General features: G+C 40.9%; 1 protein-coding gene across 4 annotated transcripts in view; it reads left to right on the top strand.

The window, feature by feature from the left end:
* PAPSS1 (3'-phosphoadenosine 5'-phosphosulfate synthase 1) overlaps positions 1 to 23,061 on the top strand; it is a 358,089-nt gene that overhangs the window by 214,633 nt on the left and 120,395 nt on the right. The window contains exon 1 of one of the 4 annotated variants that reach the window (XM_053562455.1): positions 14,659 to 14,861. The exons of 1 other annotated variant lie outside the window; for it this stretch is intronic. In XM_053562455.1, coding sequence (XP_053418430.1) covers positions 14,802 to 14,861 — 60 coding nt within the window. In that variant the 5' untranslated portion in view covers positions 14,659 to 14,801. Of the gene's footprint in view, positions 1 to 14,658; positions 14,985 to 23,061 lie in introns of those variants that run through there. 2 more of the 4 variants (XM_053562372.1, XM_053562292.1) reach the window with 2 other exon arrangements.

Below are 23,061 nucleotides of genomic sequence, written 5' to 3'. Positions count from 1 at the left end.
CACTCACCTGGATGTGCGTGATTGGGGAACCTAGGTTACACGCCTGTAACATAGCTGCAAGTGAGCGTGGTAATGTGAGTTTTCTTTTTCCTACCACATAGAAGCAGATGTCAAGGTAGGAAATTGCCTACACAGGGGAAAGGTGCTCAAAGATGACGGCTAGCTGGAGGAGGCAAAGGCTATCAACCTTAAACATGTCACTAGTGTGATTCTTTGTCCACTTGTTCTGACAGTACATTTCTCTGAAAGCTAGTTATTATTTTCACAACCCTTAAACTTTTCTTGAATCTATTTTTATTTTCTTTGGATAAAACTCTCCCTTGTCTAGAATTCAAATAACTGGATTCTTCTAGCCCCTCCTCCACATTGTTATGTTTGTAAGAAAGAAATAAACAGGTTAATATGAAGATGCTGTTTTGTCTAGTATTTATTCTTCCTTACACTGGTAAAAAATGTCTCCAACTCTACTCAATGAATTATTCTTTCCTTCTATCTTTCCCTATCATTTTGGGGGAATAATAACCCCTACTCTGTTACCCTTGCCCAAGTTCTGGACGACTGTGCTCAGTCTGACCAATTAGAACATTCCATATACTGCCTTGACCTCTAGTCCTGTGACTAGTTCTAGAATAGGTGGGCACATTGTTCAGGGCAGGCAGATGAGACTCGGTCCCTGGATATTTCCTAGCATGACAGATTTTCATCTCTCTGGCTTTCTTCTTTCTGATGTGGTTTTTAGATGAGGATGTCAGCCTGGAACTGCTGCTGGTCAAAAGGATAGTTCTTGATAAAAACCTTTTTGAAAACAGAGCTGTCACAGAAGGAAGGAGAGCTGAGAGATACATAGAAAAAGTCCTAATATCTTTCTGAGGATCTGTAACCAGCTATGCTTGAAACTTGTACCAGGCTTCTTTTTGTCAAAAAAGTCACTTTCATCTTAAATGCATTTGAATTGTTTCAGTCACTTGCAACCAAAAGAGTCCTGACTGATTTGATTTTCCCTAATAATTACACTTTAACAGACATTTATAGTATCACTATATTGATGTCCAAATGGAAAAAAACTTATTTCTATACAACTATGTATATACAACCCCCTCCATAAATGTAACCACACACAGAGTAAGGAAAAATAGAGTAAACCTAGCAAAGATTTTATTCATCTTGGGTTCTTTCTCTTTAGATAAAATGACATTTTTAGGATTTGATAAGAGATAAAACATACTTGAGTATGTCTTTTTGTAATTTTTGCTTTATCCAAATTAAATCTTATGATGGTTAATTTTATATGTCAACTTGATGAGGCTAAGGAATGCCCTTTACATAGCTGGTAAAACACTATTTCTGAGGTGTCTGTGGAGATGTTTCTGGAAGATATTAGCACCTGAATTGGTAGACTGAGTAAAGAACACCATCCTCACCAATATGCATTGGGTTTCATCCAATTCTCTGGACAACTGGTAAAGCAAAAAGGTGGGGGAAGGGCAAATTCATTCTCTCTTCTTGAGTTGCTGCACCCATCTTCTCCTGTCCTGGACATTGGAGCTCCTAGTTCTTGGGCCTCCAGACTCCAGGACTTACACGAGTGGCCCATCCTGGTTCTCAGACTTGCAGACACCAGAAGTTACTCCTGGTTCTCAAGCCTGTGGACTCAGACTGGGTATTTACACCACTGGCTTTTCTGATTCTCCGGTTTGCAGATAGTCAATTATATGCACACACTGTATCCAATGAATTACCAAGTTAGCATTATTTAGGCAAAAACTAGAAGTAAAGGAAGGCATTGTGAAACATTGAAGACAAACTTTCTACTCTTCAAACCAGTGTGTCACAGTACTTATGTTTATAGTTTCTCTACGGCCTGTCTTCTAGTTGGTTTGTTATTTCTTCAGCAGAACAACTAGCAAGCCAGTTTCTTGATCTATTCAGGTACAGTACCTTTAATAAATTGTTTCCTCCAAACTAAATTTAGATTTGGTGATAGTGATCTATTTCCTGTAATATAACAGTTTCTTTTGAGGTTAGCACAATAGGATCCGACTTATGATTAGAAGATAAGGGACAGTCAAAACTAGGCACTGAAAGCTGAAAGATGAAACAATGTGGGATACCAGGGCTGTTTGATAGAACTCACACACACACAAAAAATTTTTTTTTGAGACAGAGTCTTACTATATCACCTTCGGTACAGTGCTGTGGCATCACAGCTCACAGCAACCTCAAACTCTTGGGCTTAAGTGATTCTCTTGCCTCAGCCTCCCAAGTAGCTGGGACTACAGGTGCCTGCCACAATGGCTATTTTTTGGTTGCAGTTGTCATTGTTGTTTAGCAGGCCTGGGCTGGGCTCAAACCCACCAGCCTTGGTGTATGTGGCCTGTGCTCTACTCACTGAGCTATGGGCGTGAAACCAGAACTCACAATTTCTTATAGGAGCCACAAGAGTTGTAATTCTGTCTGAATTATAATCCTTCCATTAAATGTGTGTTTACACTACAGTGTTTGTCCTGGACAGGATGCATGCTGGAGAGATTAAAAATCAAACCTGAAAAAAATGAAGCCAACATGTTAAAAAAAAACGAACACGTGCATAAAACAAGATAGTCAACCTTATGCTGACCTCCAAACACTTGGATGTAAGAAACAGGGGAAAAATGCCTTCCTTTCTTCTAGTTTTTCCTAGAATAACATTAACTTTGTGGTGTATTGGACATAATGTTATTTAGTGGGCATTTTCAAATTATCTTGAAATGTGTTCCTGCAATTCCAAAATAAAAACTCCCTCGAATATTTAATTTCTTATTAAACATTTCTGCCTTAGTCATTCTGTAATATGGAATATTTTCTTCGTGACTGTCACGAAGTTGTGTCCAGCGAACTTAATCAAGATGAGGCCCCTTTAATGTAAGGAGTGAAGAGTTATCATTTAGGATGCTGTGCGTTTTATGTTGCTAGATTGCTCAGCGTAGAAAAGTGTGAGTCCTAAAATAGGGAAGATTCTCGCTATTTCAGCTTTGTAATACAACATCTGGGCTTCTGAGTGACTTGTTTGAAATGGATGTGTGGATTTTTCAGAATCTTACATTATAAAAACTCACCGCTACTGTAACCTACTCCATAGTCTGGAGATCCAGGGAGAAAGGGACTTAGGGGTTACAGGAAAGCTGGACAAAAAGGAAGGGGGACGAAGGACCACGAGAAGTGTTTAACTGGGACATTTTGCCTTCTGTGGGATAAATAATGTCCAAGCTTGTGAATAACAGAATGATATTCTCTGACTAAAATTAGGACCTTGTTTTTATGTTAGGAATTTATAACTTCCTAATTGCTATTGAGATTTGTTGCAGCACAAACAAGCCGATGTGCTTTTAAATTCAATTTGCCTCTTACAAACAAATGGATGTCTCACGTTCAATCTAATTTTTTGTTAGTTCCTTATTGTATGAAAGTATTTTAATTTTGTTCCCAGCAAGCAATATGCACAAATTGGTTTCTCTGTGATTAAATACTTCTAACTACCCTTATTTGATTTTTAATTTTTACTGATAAAGAGGGTATTTATAAAAGTGAAGACAAATGATTGTAATGCACTGGGAAATTATTTAAGTATTTATAAATAAATGTCACTTAATGTATTTCCTCTAAAATGGGTCATTTCTGAAATAGGCACATGTGTTTAAAAACATAATTTAGGCCTGATAAATTGTTTATGTAGTAATCTAATACATTTTCTTTTCTTCTTTTTTTTTTAGAGACAGAGTCTCATTTTGTCACCCTCGGTAGAGTGTCGTGACATCACAGTTCACAGTAACCTCAAACTCTTGGGCTCAAATGATTCTCTTACCTCAGTCTCCCAAATAGTGGGTCTACAGGCACCCACCACAACACCTGGCTGTTTTTAGAGACAGGGGTCTCGCTCTGGCTCAGGCTGGTCTCGAACCTGTGAGTTCAGTCAATCCAGCCATCTTGGCCTCCCAGGGTGCTAGGATTATAGGTGTGAGCCACTGCGTCTGAACGCATTTTTTGTTTTCAAATTGCCACCTCATAAACTACCTTAAAACTGTGATAGCTATAACCATGTAAAAAAACAACCATTAAAACAATAACTACCCCAAATTTGTGGGGTTAGGTATTTGACCTGGGCAAGTAGAGATGGCTCGTCTTGATGTACCTAGAAGCTCCTGGCAGTGGAATGTTCATGATGACTTCTTTACTTCATGTCCACCATGTCAGGTAGGATGGCTTGAAGGATGGCATCTGGCTAACATGCTCAACGGGACCAAATAACTGGTACTTCTTTCCTCCCTGGAGGTTGGGTTCCTTGGTCGTTTCCTAGCATCAGAACCTCTCTTTCTCTGTGTGGTCTTTCCATGTAGTTTTCCCAGCAAGATAGCCCATGCTTCCTCAGAAGCTGTAAAGCTTGAGTCTGGGCCTGACAGACAGTCAGGTAGTCACATTCTGTTGGCTAAGTAGGTGGTCAGAGTCAGCCTGGATTCAGTGAGGGTGAGGACTATGCAGGTGGACTTGAACACCAGGAAGAATGGAGAGTGACTGTGGAGAAGAGCTGTAATACATGGGCCTATCCACAGTGCGATTTCCTTGATCCTTGATTGTCTACTTAAGTGTTTCTCAAGATACATATTTTGTGTAATCTGAGTCTTTAGACATGCTTGTCAAAAAAGGAGCACTGGTGTAATATATTTAGAAGATAGAACAAACCGTAGCCCTTCTTTTGGCCTTACTGGCATACTAAAAATGGTAAGCGCCTTGCTGCATGAAAATCTATTTACTTGTCTTTAAAACAATGTTGCATGAAAAAAAACTATTTACTTTGTGTAAACCAGAATTTTCCAAACATTTAACTGTGTAAAACTGTACTCAGTATTTAGTAATCACGCATATATATTCATGGTGTGAAATTTCTAGCATTGTATTCCCAACAACATGATGTTTTCACCAAAGGCACTTTGGGAAACAGCTCCTACCTTTAATTCTATTCTGTGTCTCCTGTTTCTTCTTTACTGTTGTTTCTAATTATATTTCTTCAGTCAGTGGTCACCAGTTTCCACAGGTCTTAGTGGACCTTGGCCCTAGGGTGGGGACCCTGACACTTCCTCTTTCCCCATCTTCAGAATAAAACCCAGTTAACAGTGACAGCCCCTCTACATCACTGTCTCTTACTATGGGAAAGAGTCTAACTAGACATGATATCAGGGAGGGAGAGGCCTGTGCTTTCTTACTCAGAATATGAAAACAGTCCTTTAGCCAAGGCAGAAGGCCCACTATGACGTGTCCTTTTACCAACACACAAACCCAGCAGGGACTCAACTACCAGACAAGCTGGCAAACCAAATGCTAAGGCTTTTTTTCCAACTGTTGTGGGAAACTCTTTGTTCAATAGTTGCAGAAGAAGATGGCTTTAGGTGAGACTCATTCTCTCTTTTAGACAGATTCTTACTCTGCTGCTCCCAGGCTAGGGTCCTGTGGTATCACAGCTCACAGCATACCTTAAACTCTTAGGCTCATTGGATCCTCTTGCCTCAGCCTCCCAAGTAGCTGGGACTATAGGCACCTGCCACAACTCCAGGCTAGTTTTTCTATTTTTAGCAGAGGTCTCACTCTTGCTCAGGCTGGTCTCCAACTCTTGAGCTCAAGCAGTGTACTTGCCTCGGCCTCCCAGAGTGCTAGGGTTACAGGTGTGAGCCATTGGCACCTTGCCAATAATTTTTCTTTAAATGATCTCTGAAATATTATGCTGAAGATTTTAGTTCTGAGCATGTTATTTTGCTCCATTAACTATCAGAAAAGAATAATTGAGGAAATTATTTATAGACGTAAGGTGACAGGTGGAAGGAGAGAGAACCTGGACGCCAGTGAAGCTGGAATTGCTGTGCCAGTTTCAGCTAATGCTGAAACAGAGCTATTCTAGGGAATAATGGAAAACCAAGAAAAAAGTTGGGTAGGCACGCCTCTTAGTCTATGTTTGTGGTGGAGTCAAAATGCAACCATTAGGGTATTTATTAGAAAGGAGGAGCAGGAGATTGCACCATGATAATTTATTTTAAGTCCCCAGAAGTGAGAAGAAGAAGTAGATTATTGACATCATAACCCAAAGTCAATCACTAGGCAGGGCAGAATTTTGCATGAGGAAGAAATTAAGTTGAGAACTAAGAGGGAAACAGAATTTGCGGGCTGCTGTTTGAAAAGACTCAGTGGACACTGAGCATTTAGGGATTTAACATAAGAGATGGACGTGCTTGGCTTTTGAGTGTTAGGATTCTTTATTTTTTAATAGTCTTTATTTTTTAGGACAGGTTTGGATTTACAGAAAAATTAAGCAGACAGTAAGGAAAGTTCCCATTAACCCCCAAAGCTAGTATTCCCTATCATTACGTCTTACCTTAGTGTGATACATTTGTTACACTGAATGAACCAATAGTGATAACATTATTAATATCATTAACTAAAGTCCAGTTTATCAAGATTTCCTCAGCTTTTACCTAGTACCTTCTTCTGTACCAAGATTCCATCCAGGATACCACATTACAGTTAGTTGTTCTATCTCTTTGCTGTGACAGTTTCTTAGCTTTTTCTTGTTTGTAATGACCTTGCCAGTTTTGAGATGTACTGGTCTGGTATTCCAACTATTGGAATTTGTCTGATGTTTTTCTCAAGACTTGACTGGGGTTATGGGTTTTTGGAAGGAAGAGTACAGAGGTAATGTGTAATTTTCAGCCCATGAGATCAAGGTTACATACTGTCAACATGATTTATCACTGTTGATATTGACCTTGAATGCCTAGCAGAAGTAGCATTTGTCAGGTTTCTTCACAATAATGTTACTCCTTTTCTCCCTATTTCTATAAAGTACTGCATGTACTATTTGAAAGGAAATATGTACAGCCTATATTTAAGGAGCTGGGATTTATGCTCCTTGTCCTGTAGAGTACCTACATAAATTTTTGGAATTCTTTTGCATAGAAGATTTTTCTCTTCTCCCCTATTTATTAACTTATTTAATCACTTATTTACATCGGTATGGACTCATAGATATTTAGTTTATAATTGTAGTAATTCAACATTGCTCTATTTTTCATTGCTCAAATTGTTTCATCTTTGGCCATTGGGAGCTCTTTTCAGAGGACACTTTGCTCCTTTCACAGCCCCATACAATATGGGACTATTTTGTTCGTTTTTGTACTTCCTTACTTGCTGGCACTAAAAAATGCTTCAAGTGCATCTTGTATATTTCCTGCCGTAGTCTTAGAATCAGACATTTCTCCAAGGACTGCTAGTTCCTTTTTATTGGAAATGGTGTTGGAAACCATTGTGTTTTCACTGGCATTTTATGAGAAACATCAAGATCTGGGTGTTAGGTGTACTGGTTTATGAGGATGTCATTTTCTTTTCTTGATGGCACTGAAGGTCAGATAGGGTGTCAATTCTTTTGAACATTCTCAGATAACAGTACATGTGTGTACTAATTGTGTATTACACATGTGTATAAATACTTGTATAGTAATCATCTTTATCTATTGGCATATTAACCTAAATATGAGTTCTTACTAATGTCTTCAACTCAGATTTATTACTGCATGAATCTTCCAGCCCCTCTGCCCCTCCTTGCTTAACTGTCAATTCCCATTCCAACAGCAAGAAATGTGGCCCCCACCTCTGCCACCCATTTACTTAGTTGTGTAATTCCATTACACATGCATAGCAGCTTGAGGACTGTTAACCTCTACCCCATGGGCATGACTTTATCAACTGGACCCCAGTGCTGTGGGCAGTTCCCTTTGCCTTTAGTCTTACAGACTCCACTCATTTCCAAATTTACTTAGGTAATCACCACTCTGCCTGTGGTGTGGCTGAAAGGAAATGAAGAAACGGAGGCGTAATTTACAGATTAAAAGAGACATAGGCCTTGGGAGCAAGATGGCCAAATAGGAACCTTCAGCAATCATCCCTCCACACGAAGACTAAATTCAACAACTGTTTGCACAAGCAAGCACCTTCAGAAGGATCAAAAATCAGGTTGAGTGATCATACTACCTGGTTTTTGTTTTGTTTTGTTTTGTTTTGAGACAGAGTTCCACTATGTCACCCTTGGTAGAGTACTATGGCGTCATAGCTCACAGCAACCTCAAACTCTTGGGCTTAAGTGATTCTCTTGTCTCAGCCTCCCAAGTGGCTGGGACTACAGGTGCCTGCCACAACGCCTGGCTATTTTTTAGTTGTCATTGTCATTGTTGTTTGGTGGGCCTGGGCTGGATTCGAACCTGCCAGCTCTGGTGTATGTGGCTGGCACCCTAACTTCTTGAGCCCATACTACCTGTTTTTAAAGTTAAATCAAGGAAAGAGGCACTGAAGAGGGCAGAAAAGACATTCTTGCATTGCCTATGCCACCCCTGCCCTCATCCTTTAGCAGTGCCATGCCAATGGGCCAAGTGGGGAGAGAATCTGTGGCCAGGAGGAGAGTGAAGTGATTATGGAGCTTTGCATTGAAACTCAGGGCTGCCCTAGCACTGGGGAACACAGCGCAGGGCAGAATTCTGCTGGTGCCATGGAGGGAACATTTAGACCAGCGTGGCCAGAAGGAAATGTTCTGTCCTGAGGCCTGAGTTCAGACGAGCCCCAACACTGGGTAATGAAACAAAAGCTGGGCCTAGATAAATGCATAAGGATGTCAGGCCACAAAGTCTGCAGACCTCGCAGACCTCGGACAATTCCTGCCACTGTGCTGGCCTGGAGTTATACAATTTGTGATGCATGTGACCCAGTAAGACACTAGCTGCAGTGGCCAAGCCAGTGCATGTGTCACCCCTTCCTCACCTCCAGGCAGTACAGGTCAGGGACCATCTTCTACCTCTGGGGGGAAAGGAAGAGGAAGGATTCAGAGGACTTAGTTTTGCAACTTGGATTCAAGCTCAGCCATAGTAAAGCCCTTTTATCCAGGCTTTACTTCCTGGACACCATTTCTGCACCTACCCTAGGACAGAAGGAAACATACTGTCATGAAGGGAAGAACCCAGTTCTAGCAGGGTTTACTACCTGATAACTAAAGAACTTTGAATAAACACCAGGTAGCCAGGTAGCAGTCACCATGAGTTTTAGGAAAGACTGGGCTGGTTTTAGATAGGACCTGATACTGATGGCTATGAGGGAGTACCCATATCATTCTTCCGAGAGTGAGGAACTTTGTCTGCTAATGCAGGGAATTCTCTCACATCTTATCCAAGACCATCAGGGTGGTACCAGCAGGAGTCCTTAAGAGTCACAGCATTACAGGGGCTTGGGGCACTCCCAGGGGTGATATGGTTGGAGTGACTAAAGACTTAGATCACAACATTTAATTCTCTTTGAATATCTGGAAAGCCTTCTCAAGAAGGACAGATTCCAACTAGCCCAGTCTGTGAAGATTGAAATAAATACCTAACTCTTCAATGCCCAGACATTGATGAATAGCCCATAAGCCTCAAGAACAACCAGAAAAACACAACCTCACCAAATGAAAATAATAAGATACCAGTGATCAATCCTGGAGTGGTGGAGACAGGTGACTTTTCAGACAAAGAATTCAAAATCACTATCCTGAAGAAGTTCAGTGAACTTCAAGATAATACAGAAAAGTCCTTCAGTATGAGAGAATTCTAGCAAAAGAGATGGAAATAATTTAAAAAATCAAGAAGATATTCTAGAGTATATTCAATTGACAAATGCACCAGAGCCCCCTAACTGCAGAATTGACCAAGTAGAAGAAAAAAATTAGTGAAGATAGGATATTAGAAAATATGTAGTCAGAAGAGAAAAAAAGAGAAAAAAGCATGAAGCATGCTTACATGATCTAGATAAGAGCCTCAAAAGGGCAAATATAAGGCTTACCGGATTTAAAGAAAAAGTAGAGATAGCGATTAGAGTAGAAAGTTCATTCAAGGAAATAATAAAAGAGGCTTTTCCAAATCTAGACAAAGATATCAATATTCAGGCCTGGTGCCTGTAGTACAGTGGTTATGATGCTGGCCACCTGGCCCGAGGCTGGTGTTTCGAACCTGTCCCAGGCCAGCTAAACAATGACAACTGCAACAACAACAAAAATAGCCGGGTGTTGTAACGGCAGATACCTATAGCCCAGCTACTTGGGAAGCGGGGCAAGAGAATCACTTAAGCCCAAGAATTGGAGGTTGCTGTGAGCTATCAGGCCATGACACTCTACCGAGGGTGACATAGTAAGACACTGTCTCAAAAAAAAAATAAAGAGGGCGGCGCCTGTGGCTCAAGGAGTAGGGCGCCGGTCCCATATACTGGAGGTGGCGGGTTCAAACCCAGCCCCGGCCAAAAACCACAAAAAAAAAAAAAAAAAGAAAAGAAGAAAAAAAACAAAGATATCAATATTCAGGTATAAGAAAGGTATAAAGGCTTACCAGTGTGCTAGGATTAGATGCATGAGCCACCATGTCCAGCTTGTATCAAACTTTTAAATAAGCAAAACTATATTATACTACCTAAAGATGTACATTTAAATGATGAAACTTAAAAAATAAAGCAAGGAAGCTATTACTATAAAACTAATTCTATAAAAACAGCAACTGCTACTTGTGGCAGATAAAGTAGCAAGGATTGGCTATAACCTTCCACCTGAAACAAATAAAAAAACTCCAGTAAATTAACTTATTAAACAATGATTTTCAGTCACTGGATACCAGGCAGTATAGAACAATGATCTGTAAGAGGTGAGAAAACACACAAGGTAAGCCCTACAATTGCTTTAGTTTACTATCTGCAAAGAGTTTACAGGCCACTCTGCAGAGAGGGAGGGGGAACCCAGGCAGAGACCAGACACCTTTCCCATTTAAAGAGATAGGGGAAGTTGGAGAGATAGGAAAGAGTACCGCAGAAGTGTGTCTGAGCAAAACCAATGTAAACCAGAGAAAATACCACCCAAAAGGAACAAAAGGAAAAATGCCTGGAACTTAACACCCAGCAAAGACAGATGGTGTTCCCACCAGCCAGTGTGAAAAACCTTGACATTGAGCAAAGGGTTAAGGGGCGAGATTAAGGACCACCGACTCAAGTTAGAATTTCGAAGGGAGTCTTTTAACTGAGGGGCTGTCTAGCAAAGTCTAAAGCAGACTAAGAGAGCATTGAGGGGTCTGAAGTTGGGGTTCTGCTAGTCTGAAAGTTGACAAAGGGTCAAACAGGTGGGCTGAAAGTTGGCAATTAGAAGCAAAAAGAAAGTTGGCAAAAGAAGCAAAAGTGAGCACAGGGTTACGAGGACCTCTTTTACAGAAGCAAACCTTGCAATTTAGCAGTTTAGCCAACAGGTAACATAAAGGGCAGTTAGATAACAGTAAAGTAACATAATGCAGATCTAGCAACTAATGTATAAATAAAACAATTTGTCACAGCACTTAGCTCATTAACTCTTGTGATGATAGTTCTTGGCCCATCCGGTCTTATCTTGTCCTGTTCCAGCCTGATCCGGACCGATTTAAGAGTAATGGTACTTGGCATCATTTCATTTACCTCTTTTTCTCCTTCCTCCTACCCAGGGGGTGGTGTGAGGCTGTTGTGAGGCTGCCGGCATCCATCTTATGAGGGTGATGAGGCAGCTGGCCCCCATGAGGCTGCTGGCACCCATCTCAAAAGTACTCAGAAGGTTATTCTGACTGGTGGGGAAAAATTAGTCCCATATTAAAAGCTACTCTGGTACTATCTATTCATGTTACAAGTCAGGCTTGAATGGATCAAACTGTTTCCAAATACTGTAACTGTGACCCAGGACAAAGCTCAATAATATTTTATATTTTGGACAGATAGGAGGACTTATAGGAGGACAAAAATATGCAGCATCCAACAAGGTATAATTCATAATGTTTAATAAGGAAAAATAAGAGGGAAAAAGGAGGAAGGTATGACCCATAGGAGAATAAGTCAATACCAAGAGCTGCAACACGTGATTGATGGAAAGGACATTGACACAGTTATATTGTCTAAGTCAAAACAATAGAGGAAAGATTGCTCATGTTACATACAAGCATGGAAGATACATTAAAAAATCCCAAGTTGAACTTCTGGACATGAAAAATAAAATGTCAAAGATGGAATAGATAGCATGTAAAACTCAATAATAAGAGAACAAACTGAATTAAAAGATGGAAAAAACATCTGATAAGACCCTTAACACAAACATCAGCAAATCCCATAAAAGTTAGGCTAAAAGAATCGGGAGAAAGAATATATGTTACATCCCATTAATTACTACTCAAGTACTTTAACATATAGACATTATTAACACAATGTTTTATGTATAGTAAGGTGTGCAAACACAATTTATGGTTTTTATTAAATTGCTATTTTCAGATATTAATGACACCTAAATTAAGAACCTAGAATAATTTTAAAGCTGGAAAAATCTCTTGAGATACATTTATACATTTTTACCCTCTTCTCTTGTAAATGAGAACTCAAAGGTCCATAGAAGTTATGTTGTTCACCTAGGTCATAATTGGTAGAACACCGAAAAATCTAGCAAGTTATTTCCAATCACTATGGTTGTTAGGCCAATGCGTTCATCTGTCACCCAAGCCAATCAATGGAGAAGTGGATGACAGACCAATTCAACAATTTCACTTTTATTTACAGGAAACCCAATAATTTCAGAGAACAGCTAGGATATGTCCTTAAAGAGCTTTTCTGTATAAGAAAAGCAAGTATCAGCAATGTTATTAATCATCCTAGTATATATTAAAACAGATTTCTCCTCATTGGTTATAAGGTTATATAATATCCCCCCATTTTAAAATGGTTATCTCTTTAAAGTATTCTTACTCCACACTAAATTTATATGCTTAGTTAGTACTCCAGGTCTGGAGCTGGGGTGGAGGAGGAAGGGGCCTCAGATATCAGTGCTGGAGCCTGATCAGAGGAGTAGGGTGTGTTGTTGCTCCACAGAGGCCACATAGGCTGGGTGCCCTGCAGCTGATCTAAGTCTTGGCAGAACACCCTGTGATCTTCCCAGAACATAGGTAGTTTGTGAGTTGCTGCCACAAGGCCCTGTCCCCAGTCTCCCCGCGTTCATCCTCCTGTGAGGTCCCCGGGCACCATGGTCCTTGGAGCAGACTGTTCTCTTAACTTTACCTGTAACAGAAGGCCTTGTATGTGAACGAACAACTCCACTTGGCACCACAAGGGCTCATCCTCCCTCCAGGGTGTGTCCAGTGGTGCCCATGTATGTAATGGTTGTTTAGGATAATAAAAAACCTGATCCTGGGTGGCGCCGGTGGCTCAAGGGGTAAGGCTCCGGTCCCATATACCGGAGGTGGTGGGTTCAAACCCAGCCCCCGCCAAAAACAACAACAACAAAAAAAGAAACCTGGATCCCCGGGCTGTTTACTTTTTTTACATTGAAACAATGGCTATGATTTAAAGTATTAATTTTGGGATCATAAAGTCTCTTATTTGGAAATTAATATAAGAAACAGAAGGACAGGAAAGCAGGCAGCCTTTGTGCATAGCAGCACTTTAAGAAGGCCTAATAGGAGCCCAACCCCTAACTATTGTCCTGTGTAGTCAGTTAATGTCTGGTGTTCAGGACCACCATTTTTTGTAGTCCAGTGTCAAAGGATCCTTCTCTCTGACTTATGTCTTGGATTGTATTATTAATAGTTTGCATTTTTTAAAGTAATTATTATCTGATAAATTAAAACTACATATATCTTTGAAATCTTGGCACTCATGGTTATGTTTTAGTAGTAAGTAGTCTAATGTAGTCTGATTTACTAACACTGTTTTTCTAAACAGTGTTAGTTGATAGTATTGATAGCCTGTCTTAGTTACTGATAGTAGTTGATAGCCTGAGAAGTAGTATTTAAAGCTTTCGTTATAGCACAAATCACTCTGTTAATCTGAATGTTAAGGCTGATGGTCATAGCAGGCACCACAAAAATGGATAAGGAGACATGTTTAGCAGGACCAAACAGGTGTACATCACTGGCACATGAGCACCATTTTTGTTATTTATTAGTTCACGAAATATTTAATATGTACTTTGTATCCTCTAAGGATTTTCTGAGTAGCTAGTAATACAGAAGCACCTTTTCTTTTGGCCTAGTTGGTTAAGAAGTATTGCACAGAAATCTGATTTCTGAGGTCTCCAAGCCGCGAAGGAGGCACCTTGCACATCATCACTAATCCCGGCTAAGAAATTATTGCTATCAAGAAATGAGGCATTGCCTTTTTTGAAAATTGTGAGTTGAATAGAACGAGCTGTTCAGTAAATCAACTCTCTCCTTTACGTGGGATGGGAAACATTTAACAAACGTTGGCCCGCCGACACCGGTACAGACAAGAGCAGACACGAAGCCGGGGGCCAGGCTTGCTGAGGAACAATCAAAGCTGCAAGAGCCCACATCAGCGACCTCCAGCAAACAGCCTCCTTGGCTCTGCGCTTGCTCAGCTCCAGAGGACCGGCCCACGGACGCCCGGGAGGCTCCGCGACAGCTCCCCAGGCCCCGCCTCTTCCCCGGGATCGAGGCGGAGAATCCGGCGCGCCCGTGTCAGCGCCCGCGCTGAAGCTCCGCCCCCAGCTTCTGCCTCCAGTTCTCACCCGCCCCTTCGCCCTTCCCTGCATTCTCCGTCCGGGACGCCTTTCGGAAATCACGAGCACGAGCGCGTGCGCATGCACGTCAGCGCGCGTCCGCCCTGTCGCGAGGAGGCTCCGCCTTGCCGCCCCGCCCCTGCCGGCCTTCCCCTCTCCTGCTACCCTCCCGCAGCCGAAAACCCCGGCATCCGCGCGCTCCGCGGCCATGGAGATACCCGGGAGTCTGTGCAAGAAAGTCAAGCTGAGCAATAACGCGCAGAACTGGGTGAGTGGGGGCACAGGGCGAGAGGGCGAGGAGCTGAGACTGATTTGGGAGCCTCCGGCTGCAGCTCGCTGTGGAACCGCTGTCTCCCTCCTGCCTCCTTCGCATCCTTCCCGGATCGCGGAGGTGGGTTGCGGGGCCGCGGCGCCTTCCAGCGGGGGCCGTGGGTGGCGTGGCGCAGGGTGGGGGGCTGGGGCTGGGCGCTCCATGCAGTCCAACCCGCGGTCCGCGGGAAGAACGCCCCTTCCCTAGCGTCTCGGCTTAGTTCAGATCTAGAGGAAAATCCTTCCCCAGAGAGGTGGTGGCTGCAGAAACCAGCGCCCGCGGCGAGGGAGCTGCCTGCATCCCCTGGAGTGGCCTGAAGGTCTGCAGAGGCGTCGACACGTTCCTGGTTTTCCTTGGCTCTGCCAGTGGGGTTGGCCCAGGTTTGGTTCCATCTCCGTGTCTTTCCATTTCTGAGTTTCAGTGTGAAGAGAGAGTCCCCAACAATGTGGCTATTCACGAGTTGAGACTGCTCCGAACTGAGGTTCTTTGTGTCTCTGTTAAATTGGAATGTCTTTACAAATAAGAATTTTAAAGACTCCATTCCTAGTGACAGTAAGGTGTTGGAAGACTAATGGTTTATAATGTTTAGCAACAACTGCCCGTTGACTGTGTCAAGTGCTGTATCCTCAGAAGGTTGCTCCCTGCCTTAATTATCCTGTGATATGAAACAGCTTTTTCTTACTTTATAAAAGTCCAGCTTGGACTTGGACCTCTGGAGAGATTTAGATGGAAATGTTAATTTCACAGTCCAGTAGACTCATGAGGTTTAAATGCATTCTTCCAAATCATTACTTGCCCTGGATGAGTCAAAGAAAAAAAAAAAGAAGCTATTTCAGGCAAATCTTCTTTTGAAGTCATTAATTTACTGGACTTGTTGCTATCATCAAGGATTGTCTACTGAGTACTGTCTCCTTTTAGTCATTTGACTCCTCCATAGAAAGTGAGGAGAGAAAGGAGATAAAAGATGGCCTAGAACTGACTCATGGCCTAGTCTCTCTTCTCAGCTTTGCCGTTTATTAGCTGTGTCATCTTTTCACTTATTTGAACTGCAGCTGACTTAAGGGTATAATAGTGTATTTCACAGGGTTGTTTTGATGAGAAAAGAAGATTATCTGAAGGTGCTATGAAACCACTGCCTTGAAACTGACACTTAGTGTTGCTCTTGTTACCTTAAGGTTAGTTAAATATGATTGGCTAAATTAACATATTTACAGATAATTTCAGTTACATTGTCCATTGACATACTGTTTCCCACATATTCTATATGTATGTTTTCTACCTGTGCTAGTCATGGAGATGAAAAATGTGGGACTTACTGCTTTGCTTCTGATTGTTCCTGCTGTGTCCTAGGGTTGTAAGTGGCACTTGCCATGTGATGAATATGTCTTTGGGGACCACAGGTGAGTGGCCTAAGACTGAAGTTTTATTGCAATTTAGAAGGGGAATTAGTTTGATGTGGGTGTTTTGGGGAAGTTTTATGCAGGATCTCAGATTTCTGAGGCAGAACAGAACTGTGTGAATAACACAGTAAGTAAGAATGATTATTTTTACTTCAGTGAAAAGACTTGTTTGACTGCTCTGAAGAGTTTTTGTTGGGGAGTGGAGATAAGATTGAATGGGTAGGGTGAGGCTAGGTTATGCTGTTGCCAATGTTTGGCAGCAGAGTTAAGACTTGATTTTGTGGGAGAGTTTGGATAAGGCTAGAATTTTTAATTTTCTGAGCCTTGAAAGTCTTTTCTCTCTTTCTCAGTCTCTCCCTTCTCACATGCTGAAATCAACAGATTTCAGGTGTAAGTGTGAAGAACCCACACTCCTTTCAAGGTCCCCTCACAGGATAGGATTAGTAATCCAGGAAGACTGATCTGCTGAAGAAATGCAGACACTGTATTTCTTCAGCAGATGCAGAAGTCCTGGAGAACAGACAGGGTTATAGCAAGGTTTAAATGCCTTCCTGGCACATGAGCACTATTTATATTCTTGCTATTAATTCATCCATTGTGACAGGGATGAAGGGCTGGACATAAGTGGAAATAGAGGAGTAGTTGCATTAAAAACACTTAAGGAAAAGAGTGGAGGACCTCATTAGATTTAGGGGATGGAAAAGGGAGAAGTGTTAAAAGATGATCCTGAAGTTTTGATCCCAGGAAGTGGGGAGAAGAGTTATTACCTATAGGGAAATTGGGAAATAGGTTAGGGGCAGGGATAAAGATGATAATAAACACTGAAGGAGAGTTTACTGTGTGTCAGGCACTGTTCGAAGTGTTTTACCTAAATTAACTCATTGAAATTTTGTAACATTTCCAAGGTAGGTATGAAAGATAAATGAATGAGATGAAAGCAAGTGTCCTGGAGCTGACTGCCTGGGCTCCACCATTTATTAAATGCATCACCTTTTGCTAGTCATTTAATTTCTCTATGCATCTCTCTGCTTCTTTGTAAAATGGCGATGATCACCTCATAGGGATATTACAAAGATTAAAGGAGTTAATGTCATCGTTACCATTAGCACCCTCTTTATCACAATTAGTATCTCTGAATTATAGATGAAGAAACTGAGGCACAGAGATGTCATAGAGCTTGTTAGTGGGGAATCCTGGTTTCCTTGCTGCATTTGAGGGACTGACATACTAGAGATAGTCTATAGAAAAAGAAATATAAAACACTTAGGTAATTCAAAATTTTCCAGAGGTCACATTAAAAATGTACAAATAGGGGACGGCGCCTGTGGCTCAGTGAGTAGGGCGCCGGTCCCATATGCCGAGGGTGGCGGGTTCAAACCCAGCCCCGGCCAAACTGCAAAAAAAAAAAAAAAAAAGTACAAATAGGTGAACAAATTTCAAGAATGTATTTAACCTAATATATCCAGACTGCTAGCATTTCAGTGTAAATGTTTTTCAATATAAATATAAGTTTAATACTATCATAATAGAACAAAAATACTAGTAAGATATTTTATTTTACTTTTTTTTCTATACTAGGTCTTTCAAATCTGGAGCATTTTTTTTTTTTAAATAGTTAACACACATTTCGATTCAGACCAGCCACATTTCAAATAGTTGGTGGCAACACAGGAGATAACACAGTTAATAGAGATTGAGTTAGGTTGAGGTTGGAAGTAAAGATTTGGTGGTTAAATTTGAATTAAGAATATAGAGTAAATGTGAGCTCAAATCTTACTCAAATGTGAGTAAAGGAAGTGGATTTATGGGAGACAATAGGCAAAGAGGTGAAAAAAGGTAGTGTTCTGGCTCTGGCAAACATTTAGAGTTAGTTACAGGAAGATGTCCCTCTATACCTACTAGAATAGTAAAGAAAAATCTAGAGTCCTTGCCCTTGGAGCTTCCTTACATCAGTCTGACAAAGCAGCAGATGTAATGAGTGTCATTCTCTGTCTGATTTGAACTTTCTCCAGTGACTCCAGTTATCATCTGCTCATGGGGATGTATTCATCGGGCTGAGGGAACTTTGGGGCACTCAGTTCCCACCCAGATGTCCCCCATTTTGTGGAATCATTTTGGGCTGAACCCCTTTCTTGGCCCTGCTGTGCAGTGGAGTTGGGTTCCACTGCTGGTGGCAGAGCCTGAAAACTAGCATGACATTCACAAGCCTAGACGTTCAGAATTTTCCAGAGGCCACATTAAAAATGTACAAATAGGTGAACAAATTTCAATAATGTATTTAACCTAACATATCCAAACTGCTAGCATTTCAGTATAAATGTTTTTCAATATAAATATAAGTTTAATACTGTCATAATAGAACAAAAATACTAATAAGATATTTTGCCTTACTGTTTTTTCTATACTAGGTCTTTCAAGCTGGTTTGCTTTCCCCTCCCCATCACCCCCCAAATTTCCTTAGCTCCAGCCCAACTTTGCTTCGGTACCGTATATCCTTCCTGTTTTACACAAGCCTTTCCATCTGCCTGGGGTGCCTGTTACTTTTTACTGGGGCTAAAATCTTCAGAGCCTGTGCCGTTTTCCTTTAGCTGTGTGAAATGTGTGGCCTTTGTGTGCACATATATTTAGCCGCATGTGGGCTGAATTGCTTGTGCGCCTCTGTATGATGTCACGCTCTCTCTGCTAGGACCATGTCCTCATTCATCAGAGATGTGTTATATGTATGCTGAGTTTCTGATATAACAAAACGGGGATGAGGGGCAGGGTGCAGAGTAGCTTTGGTGCTTCTGATACTAAAAATCCTTAGGTAACATATTACTATCTCAGCACAGCTTAAGTAAGGGAATAAGCTCCACATGTGGTAGGAGTTATTGCAGTTTTGTCACCATCTGGGTGATCTTGGGCACATTATTTAGCCCTGCTGTGTCTTAATATTCTTATCTGAAATAATGAGGATAATAAAACATACCTCATAATGGAGTTAATGGCACATACTTCTTAGGGTTATAATGAGGTTTAAATAAGTTAATATATTTAAAACACTGTGGTTACTAGAACATGAGCACTATTCTTGCTATTTATTAGTTCATGAAATATTTAATACCTACTATGTATGTGCCTTTGTTTCAGGTGCTAGGGATGCAGTGATAAAAAGACCTGGGAGAGAATTAATTAATTAAAAAGCAGATGGATGATGCAGGTGGCACCTGCGGCTCAGTGAGTAGGGTGCCTGCCCCATATACTGAGGGTGGCAGGTTCGAACCCGGTCCCGGCCAAATTGCAACAAAAAAATAGCTGGGCGTTGTGGCGGGCACCTGTAGTTCCAGCTACTTAGGAGGCTGAGACAAGAGAATACCCTAAGCCCAAGAGCTAGAAGTTGCTGTGAGCTGTGACACCACGGCACTCTACCGAGGGTGACAAAATAAAACTCTGTCTCTAAAAAAAAAAAAAAAAAGGCAGATAGATGAGATAATTCTTCCATTTACTAGTTTTGTCTGTCCTGAACAATTGGTCCCCTTTTACTGTTAGATGCTTTTTTTTTTTTTTTTTTTTGTACAGAAGACCAGCAGCTCATTCTAGACTTTGGGAAAGACTGAGGTGATACAAAAATGAGATAAGGATGCAGAAATGGAAAATAGCATAGCAAAGCCAAACAAGAGGCAATATATCCGTTCTTTAAAGCATTGGCCTGGGCGTGATCAGGAGCAGGTGTTGATCTTCCTACCCTGGAAGCCAGATTGCCAGAAGAAAAGAGATATCTAAACCTCTGCCAAGAATGTACTTTTTCTGTTGCTCTTTAACAACAACAGGAAGAATGATAGCAATGTCTAGATCTGAGTTGTGTTGTCCAGTAGCTACATGTGGCCATTCAAATTTAACTAAATACTCATATGAAGCCAATAAACAAATCAATACATGCTCCGCACATGAGAAAAACTCAATCTAAGTTGAGGGGAGAAGGGAGGAGAAGGCGGGGATTGTTGTGCTCCCATGGCATACCTCTTGGATGTGAGAGACAGCTACAACAAGGACTCACCTAACAAACACAAACATTGTAACTTAGTCATTTGTGCCCTCATATTAATATGAAATAAAATAATTTTTTAAGAAACTCCATACAATCCTCAACCCGTCCCCTCATGTAATTCTCTTTCAAAAAATAAAAAATTATGCCTTTGGAAAAAAATAAATCTAATTAAAATTAAATAAAAAATTCAGTTCCTTAGTCACACTAACATGTATGGTTAGTGGCTCCAGGAACTGGACAGCGCGGTGTAGACTGCCTTCCTTATCTCAGAAGGCTCTGTTGGACATTGCAGGTCTAGATGCAGCTTTGGGATACAGCCAACATTTTTTTCTACTTATCTGTGTATTTATGTGTTTAGGTATTTTTACTCTCTTCACAGGGCAAAGACATTTTCCAGAGGTAGTGGCTACCTTGGAATCTTGATTTTTGACAGTTAGACACCCCTGGTTTCTGGTCCCTAGCAGTATTAGCTTCCCAGTGGTGTAGTTGGTTCTTTAAATTTGAAGTATCAACAAGCTTCCAGCAGCCTGGTTGTGTTACACTGAGGAATAGTTCTGTACTCCAGTGGTTCTCAATCACATGTTATTTTGCCACCCTGAAGGGCATCTGGCAATTGTGGAGACATTTTGGTGGTTCTGTTTAGGTGTGTAGAAGGATGATGCTTCTGTCATCTCCTGGGAAGAGGCCAGGGCGCTGCTAAACATGTACAGGGGGTAAGACAGCCCCTACAGCTAAGAACTATTTGTTCTAAAAAGTCTTCAGTGCTTAAGTTGAGAAACTCTGTTGTATTCTTTGCTTTGAGTAAGAAAAAGGAAAAGAAAATACTAATCTGAAGTGCAAAAATAGTAATTGAAAATGAAATCCAATTGATAACAGCATTATTTTTTTTTGCTGCTGCTGGGAAGTTGCCATCTCTTGTCCTGAGATGGCTCATTTACCCAGACACAGCATACCAATAACAAATCAGGAAAACCTCAATCCTAAGTTGTTTTAATAAGTAATCAGATAACTAAGTGATTAGCTCACATGAAGAGAATGCCTTTTCTTTTTGGTATTCACCTATGTGGTGGTAAACAAAAAGTTATTCATGATACTTAAGTAGTAAGGCAGACAGGATTCAGGGAGACTGAACCAATATGTATAGGGACCAAGGCAGTGGGGTTTTGTAATAGGGAAGAGAGATTGGGTTCAGCTCCAGGAACAAGGAAGTGGGAATTTATTTTGGGGGTGGTGGTGTGAGTAAATGGAAGACTACTAAGAGGATGTATCAGGAGTTAGGGAGCATTCTGGCTAAACTGAGGTAACAGGATTATTGTGAAGGCAGGCCAGGGTGATCAGACATCACCTGGGGAATGGGGCAGGGTGAAGAATTTGGTCAGATATTGAGGGTGGGGGGCTTCTTGTTAAAATTGGACTCCTGAAGATATGCTCAAGGATGGAACCTAGTTGAAAAAAGGGCTCAAAGGAGCCTGACTAGTGTTTGGTCAAAGAGAGAATGTCCTTGGTAATCGTTTCTGACGACATATCCTTTCCTAAGGCACAGTTGGTTACCAAGTAAATTTTAACTGAATAATGATAATGGAAGCATCAGATGTAGAGACTTTCTGCCTGTGGGTGAGGGCAGGCAGTGCGGGCTCTCATGCACTTCTTGCTAGATGCTCTGATGTGTGATGCTTCCCTATGCCCTTGTCTTTCGTATGTTTAAGCTTACAGTCCAGTGGCTTCTAGTACATATATCCACGGAGTTGTACAGTCATTACTAACATCTAATATTTTAAAAATGACCAGTATCTGACCAAATATATTTTGTAGTGGCAAGGTTTTAAAAGTAGCTTTTTCAAGTTGTTTTCTCAGCTTCCAGGGATGTGAGATTGTCCACTTTTGCTATTTGTCTTTGACTTGTTAATATTCAAAATATTAAATAATGAGTTAACTATGAAATAAAAGTTTTCAGTTAATCACGTACTCTGTGAAATAAAGGTTTCTCCTCTTTGTACTCTATGATCTTTTCAGTTTATTCACATTGTATAAGTCTGTCTCTTTAGTTTTATCCACAGTAAGTCTTGGAACTTCAAAGAAATATGCCTTACCATATTAGGGATTTCTCTTTGGAGCAGTATATTGTTGAATAGTTTAAGGTGGGTCGTAGGATGGGTGAAAGATGTTGAATTCCAGAATTATGCTTGGTATTTGGCATATGCTTTTTGTCTTTATAAATTTCACTTAAAAATGCAGACTTGTTTTTATAATCGTAAGTTCAAAAATCCTGAAATCCTCTAAATGGCATTATAGAGAAGTTAAAATAACAAAATGGCCCATGTGGGAGTTAGGGTGGGTCATATAAGGGCCATTTGTTTGGGTTATGAGGATGGAAGTTTGTAGTATGTGTAGAAAATACGCACCACAAATACCAGAGGCCCATGATGTTAGTTCCAAATGTAGAACGTATTAAGTGAACTGTCCCAGTTCTGCTAGACTTAAGATTTCCGAACTTTGGTCATCATTTCATTTGATAACAAATGGTGCTTTAACATAAATGCCTTGTAGCCAACTTTTATAAGCAGTAACTAGGTGGACCTTATGGAAAATACAAGTAAATTGTAACTCATAGGCCTTTACCTAATTTCCTAAGGAAGTAAAATACGTAAAAAAAGACATCTTAAAAATATTAAACAGTTCATAAAAAACTGAATGATATGGCCAGTAAATGTTACAGGGACTAGTTAGGTGT

The sequence above is a fragment of the Nycticebus coucang genome, chromosome 1 (genome assembly GCF_027406575.1).
Source record: "Nycticebus coucang isolate mNycCou1 chromosome 1, mNycCou1.pri, whole genome shotgun sequence".
NCBI classification, from domain to species: domain Eukaryota; kingdom Metazoa; phylum Chordata; class Mammalia; order Primates; family Lorisidae; genus Nycticebus; species Nycticebus coucang.
Note: the sequence above shows the minus strand (reverse complement) of the source record. Positions and strands in the feature narration are given on the sequence as shown.